We start from the raw sequence: 9831 nt of genomic DNA on the forward strand, positions 1-9831 counted from the left end.
AAACGCACTGTTAAGACAGCAGGTAAAAGTTGGTCTGTGTTCTGTCGAAGCTGCCTGCGACGCGCTGATGAGATCCAAAAAGATCGAAATCGCGATCCGCGTCTGGCAGTTTCGACAGAATACAGACCACTTCGAATTATTTTATTCAAATAATAGATGTTGTTTGTGATGCCCATAGTGGACCATAGTACCATGTAGTGGACCCTTTATTTTCTGTTTCCGTAAGGTCACCATGCTTACATCGACGTGATTTGAAAATTTGGAATCAATTTAGATTACTGGATATATTCTTCTATGTTATTTTATAATAAGTGATAACGTTGTAGTATTACGAAATAGCAAGCACGAACATAGATTCTACAACATCTGCATACACAGCGCCAACTGCTAGACTCGACGAATCCCGGAAAGTAGGCAGATCAAACTACCATCTTGTAGAATAAGTAATAAGTCTCAGTGTTCATATACATATGGCAGATCATGTTTATTTTCGTTACAGTGACTATAGTAACAGTGTGGCCATACGAGCGAGAGCCGCCATGTTTCCTCCAAATTTAAATGCAGCAGCGTGGCGCAATACTCAATTTCTGGTGTTTTCAAGATTTATTACATTAAAAAACACATAAAACGGCACGATATTTGTATCAATAGAGGTGTAAAGCACTCAGACTGACTTATAACAGGATTATTGCAAATAGAAATTAAACAAACTGTAGCTACTGAGTAAAATATTGTATGTATATGTCTCGAAATCAGATACTTAATAAAATCGAGGAAAGGTAGAGATATAACACAAGTGTAGATGCAGCAAGTAATAACTGTAATTAAACACATGAAATAACAAAATGACACTTACAATTTATATGAACGCTAACATTATTTTAACATTAATACCGCACCTGAATCAATACAATTGTCGGTATTTCGTCCTGATTATATTGACAAATTCTGTGGACGAATATGACAATTAACAAGCGAAATGGCTAGCTGTTTTTAAAGGGTGTTTATCAGTTACCTTAGTCACGTAGATATAAGACAATGACGTAGACAACTAGATGACTAAGTTTGATACGACATAAAACTTACATGTAGTTCCTTGCATAATTACAAGTGAGAAGCCATTACAGATTTACTAGCATAAGCTTGCTGTTTTTGCTTTTCACATTTCTTGCTCGCAATTTTCAGGCGGAAAACTAAAAATCTAGAAATAAGTTTGGCCTTTAAATTGTGACAGTCAAGAACATGTGTAAAAGGTAAACATTCCTGAGTAACTTTATTTATAAAAAAATCCTTGAGATTAACATTTTTTTGTTTAGAAACTACATCAAAATATTGTCGAAACACTTGTTCCATTTTGACTAATAAGTCGAAAGTTACTTCATTGCAGTAAAAAAGGGCATTATCTCGAAAACGTTTAAAATGGACCAGTTGTGCATACTTAAAATCTAGAAACTGTTTGGATCCAACAGACTGCATGCACTTAAAGCACACTGTAGAATTTGCTTTAACAGTTTTTAAAATATAGCCACAAATGTTATATAGTGAGGTAAGTTCAGCATTGCACAGATTAACTACTGGTGGTTCATAATTTTCTAGAACTGGAGTTGCATAAATAAGTAATCCTTTTGTGCTGGATAATATCTAGAAATTCAGCCAAGAACCCTCGATCATCACTTTCATAACTACTTTTTGATACTTCTTTTAAGTACTGAGCAACACTTATTAATTTTAAATGATTTTTGAACTGGGGATAATTTTTGCACCATGTCAACACCCATTTTTTGTCTTTACGTTTTCAAACAAGCACAATGCCGAAAAATCAGTAAGCGATAATATGCTAGAGTTTAAATTCCGAACAGACTTCACAGATTATCGCAAAACTACGCAAGAAACTTTCAAAAAACAGCAAATACAGATGTAGATAGATAGTAAACAAACAAATTTGGAGGAAACATGGCGTTGGTTGACGCAGCCAATAGAAATCGATACCACTCTATGGCCACACTGTTACTATAAAGTCACTGTAATTTTCGTGTGAATGGAAGGAAACCCGATTTTCTTTTAGTACTGATTGGCGGTACCCGGCCCTATTAATGATAAACCGGGCAGGCTAGTGGAAGATCGGTCTGTTGGCAATCCTAATTATACCCTACTCGTCTACTTGAGTATAAATGAATAAAACAACAAGGTTAACCATAAAATTTATTTTATAAAAAAGTTTGCAAAAATGTTTTACTACAAGTCTTGTCTATGGTGCGCATGCTTGAGAAACAGAATATGCTCACAAAAAGATGCGGGGACTCAGAGATAAAGAAAACGAGACACTATCTGTTTCACTTTGTAGGAACAGTTTCCACTTATAGAAACTGGCCATATAGGAGTATTACATGTATGCCTTGAGCAGTAACGTAGAGAAGTAAATATTAGGAGGGGAGTCAGAACTGTAACCGCTACATTTTAATTTACACATCGAAGACACGATCAACATCATTAAAGACAGGACAACTTTAGAGAAAAATACAGAGGCAAAAGATTAATATGCTTAGATTTGCAGATGATATAGCACTATTAGCATCTAGCAAGGAGGAGTTAGAGATAATCTTAAATAAAATGGAAGCGGTATTGACAAAACAGTATTGTATGAAAATAAATAAAAGTAAAAAAAAATACCGGTATGCAAGGGAAGAAAAGAAAAGTTCGTTATAGGCGAATCATGAAGATACCAAGGATAGAGAAGAAATGAAGAGGTATTAGAAAGAAATAAAAGATCAGATGAATCAATAGGAAATCGGCGAGATAGGTCGGTAGGACACATTCTCAGGAGGCATGAAGGGCTAGTCAGAGACACATTAGAGGCAGAGGCAGGAGTTAAGACGTGTAGAGGTAGACATCGATTAGATTATTGTTCGAACATAGTTAAGGATGTGGGATGTTTTAGTTTTAGGGAAATGCGAAAATTAGCTCAGGATAGGAAAAAGGGGAGGTACGTGTCCAACCAGTCTTAGGATTGACGGCCTTATGATAATGATGAACTATGCTATCGCTTTTCTGTAAATAACTTTCTACACTCTGCCGTACTTTCCTACGCATTACAATTCCTACCGCCGAATTACCTTCCTCCGATCCTGTATATATTATATATGTAGTCCCCACTCCAGAAGTTTCCAGCTTCGGGCCAACGAACTTCACTAATACCTACTATATCTAATTCTAATCTATTCATCTCAGCTTTTAAATTTTCCAATTTCCCTACTTGGCTCATTGTCCTAACAATCCACGCTCCGACTCGTGAAATATTGCAGCTACCCCTATTGCACTTATTGATGACATCCCCCGAAGTAATCCTCGCCCGGACACCCGAATGGGGGACTAGTTTACGTCCGGAGTGATTTACCACAGAGGGCGCCATCATTTAGTTTCGGTATGTTTTACTTGGGTTATCATAATGTGGTGGTTTCCCGTTGCTTTACACATAGCAGCATTGTGCATTAGTGTGTCATACCGATTCTAGTGATCTCTGCCACCCTGAGTACTGAACTCTCTGTAAGGGACTTGTCTTAGTCTGGTTCTCTTTAAGACCCTCCCCCCATTATGGTTGAACCTATGATCCGGCTCCCTAAATTAAAACTCGCAAGCTGATCCACCCACTCTAGTTTGTACAAGAGTTTCGTCAAGGTTCAAGGACTCAATTTTCGAAATATATGTATAAAACGAAGTGCAATAATGTATGTAGATGACATGTGCAAGTGTACCTTGCAAGAAATCTAACTTACACATACTCTCATGTAACGATCAATAACAAAGGATTCGTTTGGTTCATAGTTACAAAACAAGCACGAAATGCGCACATAGCTACTTGTACTAACAAATCAATCAAGTATAACTCGAGCGCGCAAACATAATGCATTGGTTGTAGGTGTTAACATGCAATCATACAAATTCAAGCAATCTTGTATTTAGTGTAAGCATTAACAAAATAGTTGATCACTACTGAAACGTCCGTCCTGTCATTCACTATCATAACAAAAATGCACGTTTTTAGAAAATATTGCATAAAAAATAATGTAGGCTTTCTAAGTCCCTGCGATATTAGGAAAGGGGTGGAATCTAACTACTGATAGGCAAAATCTAACGAGCGGAAGTGGCATAAGAAATACATTAGTAGATAAAGGTTTTGTTATCCTACCCACAATTTCTATGGTTATGTCTTATTGGCCACTTTGAATCCATGCTAGTCGGCTAAAGATAGCTATCTCCTCCATATGTTTAGGATATGCTATATTTTTTCGTATACAATTACTAGCAGCGAAATTCGGCGTTGCTCGGGTTAAAATACATCGCATGTTTAATGATATATAAAATAGTTAAGGATTCACTTTTAACGTAAATAATTATAGATTTCTATCTTAGATATTGAGAGACCCCTGTTTCCTGGGCGCTTATCAACGTTAACAATTTGGTTAAACTGATTAGAGCCAATCATGTCCGCTATTATTCAAAATAGGAGCACCTTGTACCATTACACAATTTCGGCGAATTCAGATTTCGTAATAAAATAATTGGTGAACCAACTTTTAACATATGACAGTGTAATGGCATTCCTGTAAAATTTAATGAATTTAAAAATTCAGTAGGGAAATTGACGCTTTCTTGGTCATCAGTCATTGTATCAATTGACACGTAAATTTTCTCTTCTCCCGGAATCATTTACCACCTTGCTTGTTTTTATAGTAATCCATTATCATATCATATGCTTGTTTTTTATTTTCAATTAATAAGAGTTTGTTGTGTTGGATGTAAAACCTCAATTCGTTTGTTCTTTTTCATTTGTCAAAATCGCTTTGACTTGTTTAATTACTGTTCACTGTCAGTTTCAATTGATCTTCACTCGACTGCAAACACAATCAAACTGACGAAAAGTCAAGGAATTTCGGTTTATATACCAGAATATTCAAGATTATTCTTAACAATGACAGCTTGTCCTTTATTTTTTAATGTTTTCGATCGTTCTAGAATGTTGCAGAACACAAAATTATTCCCGATAATGACAGACCACCCTGTACCTTTATAAAATTTCTTAATAATAGTAGATCGTTCTATAATATTCTAGAATAATTGGACAAAATCTAGAAAATTGTAGAAATCCTTGATAATTAATTGCGGACATTTGGAACTTTCCAGATCATTCCAGATATTTCTAAAACTTTCTGGAACNACTTCGGTTATGAATTATTCTATTTATTTACACTACTGTTGATATCACTATTCACTGCGCTATTTATTTCACTATCACTGTCAATTTATTTCTGGATTCACTTCTGCAACGGTCAATTTATTTCTACTTCTCTTGGCGATCGTCTCTTTCTTTAAATACTCTTTTGTTTACTTTCGGGAACCTTCTCGAAACATCCGGATAGTTTCTATTTTTTCTTTGGACTGTTTAACTGCTTTCCCAGAATGCAGGTCGACACACACATTTACAAATACGGCGCACATAAGAAAGGCGCCCGCGGCTAGTTGGCTAATTGATAAGCCGTTCACGTACACGTGTGCCGATTGCACACAAACACACTCGTGCCCGGTACAATATACTTTTCTGATATACATAATGATTCGCCAAATTGTTTAATACATTCAAGCTTGATTTCAGGCAAACCTTACTGAGATTATTTCCTGCTTTTTTGAAGGATAACTGTTCTCCTTCTTTAATTTTCTTTTTCTCAGCTAATATACCTTTAATTGTTGCCAAGTTATATCCTGCAACACGTTCTAAAACTTTATTAAGTGGAATTATGAAACATTTTTGGTCCTTTTCCGCTTCAAAAATTGCAAACCGTTTGCAATTATTGTTTTACATTGGATATTTAACACTTATTTTTGACTCGCAATAGTATTCATGCCGAAACTAGACTTTTAGCAATTATAGGGACAAGTGTTTAATACGCAAGAGTTGAGAATATCAGCTCCATACTCCTACAAGGTCATTTCAAACAGTTACAGATGTGACTGAAGAAAGCTGGGTAATAGAAAGAATACACACTAGACGTAAGCAAGACAGAAATATTTTGAATATGAAATGATAAAATTAAGAATTTTGTCACGGCGCGTCCACGCAAGAGATGGGGCATATTTCTAGCCGTTTGAAATAAATTGTACCTACGATTTTGTAGGTGTGCATCTAGCACATTGGAGGGGGCTGGGCTCTACAGAAAGTAAACAGAGTATACCTTCTATGTGTGAAGCAGGGTGGATAAAGAAGGTGAAATTATTCCCATAATAAGCGATGGCACTACTTGCATACTTCTATTTTCTCCAACAGGTCGACGCGTCCGTTTATCGGCCACCTTTTCAAAGATATTATACATAGATACATAAATAAAAGTTCTCAAAGAAATTTTTCAATAGGAATTTTGCTTTTGTTTTAAGAAAATATTACTAGAAGCCTTTTTATCAGATCTTTATCTGACATTAATGTTCAAACTATGTTAGTATGTTACTACAGACATAGCTCCAGTTGGATTTAGAAATACCTAAATTGAAGTAAAAAACAGTAGGTATCTCTTTTTATTTTAAACTGTGTTTATAATTAATCATGAATGGCATGGCCTTTGTTATACAGTTGTTATATTTCTTTATACACTGAATGAGTGGAAAGATGGGCGTGAACAGAAAAGAAAGCAAGGAAGTAAGGTGCCACGACTTTCAGCCAAGTGATTTCACCTTCTTTATATGCCACGTTCTTGAGTTAAAAAATGTAATTTCTACCATTTTGTCGAATTGGATTTTAGAATTCATACACAAGTGCTTCTATTTAAATTATTACAGCAATTACATGTACAAGTAAATTTATATAGAACGCAATTAAAAATTAAACATCCTTACCTGCATAGCTAGTTTATTTCCAGCATGTGAACCACCATTAATAACATTAAAAGCAGGAACAGGAAGAATAATATCTTTATTTCCAGCCAACTCTGCTATGTATTTATACAAAGGGATTTGGCGTTTAGCAGCTCCTGCTTTGGCAACTGCCAAAGACACTCCTAATATAGCATTTGCTCCAAATTTACTTTTATTTTCTGTACCATCCAGTTTCAGCATAAATTCATCAACACCTTTCTGATTAGTCACTTCCAAACCACTTTTTATAAGTTCTGGAGCAATTATACTGTTTATATTATTAATTGCTTTACTAACTGCTTTACCGTGATAATTAGCTTTGTCTCCATCACGTAATTCCAAAGCCTCATGAACTCCTAAAATATATAAAACCAATGTAGTGTAGTTATTTATAGAACTATTCTTTGTATTAAAAATTCTGTAAAAATGCATCTTTTACAAAATTATTTCAACTATATTATGTAATTTATGAAAAACCAAAACTAGTCCAATTGAAGAAAGATAATTAATACATTTTTCCACTTGAAGTCGTAATATGGCAAAATGACTATTAGATTATTAATACTTACAAATAACTTTGCATAGTGAGTTATTAATTAAATTATAGACAGTCAACCACTCTCATGCCTCATTATAAAAGACATTTCGAAATGCATTTTATTACTCTATTTTTATTGGACTAGTTTAGAAGGGTGCAAAAAGTTTAAATCTTGTTTATTCAACTATTTTAGTTGCACACATTTTGCTCAACAAATGTAGAAATTATTTAACATTGTGACAATAGTAATATTAACTTAATGATTTTATGATCTCTTAAATTAATGATTTACCCAGCAAATGTATAAGGTAGTATTACCGGAATATAAAGGAAATATACATGCAAGACTATTGCAAATATAACTGATCGTATCTCAAAATAGTAATATCATGGGTGGAAATAAAAAACTATTAATGTATATTAAGTACAGTACATAAAGTATCACCTTACTGATAAACATACCTGTACTTGCACCTGAAGGGACAGCAGCACGAAACAAACCCAATTCAGTTGTTAAATCTACTTCAACAGTAGGATTGCCTCGAGAATCAAAAATTTGACGAGCTTTAATACTTCGTATTGCCATTTTTGCTAATGTTAGTATTATATTTGCCGCTCTGAAATTTAAAGTCGTTTATAATACAATCTAGTTATTATTCATATTAAAAAATGTATTATTATATATATAGTAATAATTGTATACCTGTTGAATACAGTAATTCTGTTATAAGCACAATACAATACTGTCGTTCACAACGAAGGTAAGATGTACAAATTCCAAGGAACGAATGAAACTTACGGAGGTCACACCGGTATCTAAAGAACTGATGATCCCTGAAGGTTAAATAAAGGTCGCAGGTCGTAGGAAGACCACAATTTATCTATGGTCTATATTCTGAAGATAGTAGTTGATAGCAGTCAATAGCAATAGAGAGCCTATACAAAGAGCATATAATGCCGTTGTGAATATTCAGTGAATGTAAGAACAATGTAGATATTCGTAAACTAACTTCAATTTTGTTACAATTTATATAATTTTAAATATAATTTTAATATATCTACTTAGATTGTGTGTAATGCTGAAACTGATTACTAATATAATTTTAATGTATCTACTTAGATTGTACGTAATGCTGAAGCACAGCCACCATCTAACAAATCGTGAAGTAGGAAATCTGGCAACATAGCGAGCGGCTCTACCAGGAGTATCTATGACCAAGAGGTACGAGAGGGATGCACCCTTTGTGTATCTATTATCTATGATGTACCCTTTATATATGTATTATCTATGGATGTACCGTACTCCGGGACTTCCACAAGCTTATTAATATTTACTTATGCTGTGTGAAAATTTGATGCTTTTTTCTATTAAAAGTTGTTTATGTTGTTGGCTTGTACTAATTTAAACTTTAAGTGAATAAGACATTTGTTTAGTGTTAGTGTAGTTGTTCGTATCTAGTGTGACTCATTTTTTAGTAGTTTTAAATAGCAGTAAGTCTTAACATAAAAATTGCACTTGTAGGTAAAAAATGCCTTGTACTCCCAGTGTTCCTGGATGCAAATCTAATTATAATAGTACATTGAAAACAGGATAAACAATAGTTACTACTTTTTGTTTCTCTAATGATGAAATTTTATAGCAAAAATGGTTAAAAGAAATTCCGCGAAAAAATTTTGTACTTTTTTTTTTTCAGTTTTTACATTTTGAAGATAGTGCTGTTATTAAAACTACTGGTTATTATTTACATCAAATTTCTAACTCATTTTTGCAAAAGATAAAATTGTAGTAGGTACTATTGCTAATTGAAATAAAAAAATAATGGGTGCAGTTTTTAATTAAAATAATTTAAGTGTGTGTTCAAAAAATTTAATTATAAACATTATACCAACTTTTTTTACTATTTTTTTTGTATTTTAAGTACCGTTTGCAAAATTCTATATTGAACTATGTATTTTAATGTTATGGTATGGGAGTCGTGGACCCTCAAGTAGACCCGCAAGACCGACAATTTGCGGCGTTACCACATATTTGTTTATGGCTTGCAAGATAGAGATGGCTGTAGCTAAAGCTGACCACGAACCAAAATGAGGAATAAAACAACTAGTCAATTTTGAGCCAATGATGAATAGCAAATCAAATAATAGATAAAAAATACTACAAATGGCGCAGTAAACGCCATCTGTAGCGCGATGCTACATTTTAGGATTACGTCTGCTCCAACAAGGTCCACTTGTGTGGATATCTACTTGCTGAAAACGAATCCCGGCGTAGCCAACCTGAACGTGATAAGCACGTTAGCTTAATCGAATAAAATAATTCGAAGTGGTCTGTATTCTGTCGAAACTGCCAGACGCGGATCGCGATTTCGATCTTTTTGGATCTCATCAGCGCG

At 34.2% G+C, this 9831-nt stretch overlaps 1 protein-coding gene across 1 annotated transcript in view; it reads right to left on the reverse strand.

Annotated features, from left to right (window-relative positions):
- Positions 1-8256, reverse strand: part of LOC108736777 (enolase) — a 29876-nt gene extending 21620 nt beyond the window's left edge. Inside the window, exons 1-3 of the mRNA XM_018469338.2 lie at positions 8142-8256; positions 7901-8055; positions 6883-7256 (exon numbers count right to left, since the gene is read on the reverse strand). Coding sequence (XP_018324840.1) covers positions 6883-7256; positions 7901-8024 — 498 coding nt within the window. The 5' untranslated portion in view covers positions 8025-8055; positions 8142-8256. The remainder of the gene's footprint in view (positions 1-6882; positions 7257-7900; positions 8056-8141) is intronic.
- Positions 8257-9831: the final 1575 nt, after the last annotated feature.

The sequence above is a fragment of the Agrilus planipennis genome, unplaced genomic scaffold (assembly GCF_000699045.2).
Source record: "Agrilus planipennis isolate EAB-ADULT unplaced genomic scaffold, Apla_2.0 scaffold193, whole genome shotgun sequence".
Lineage (NCBI taxonomy): Eukaryota > Metazoa > Arthropoda > Insecta > Coleoptera > Buprestidae > Agrilus > Agrilus planipennis.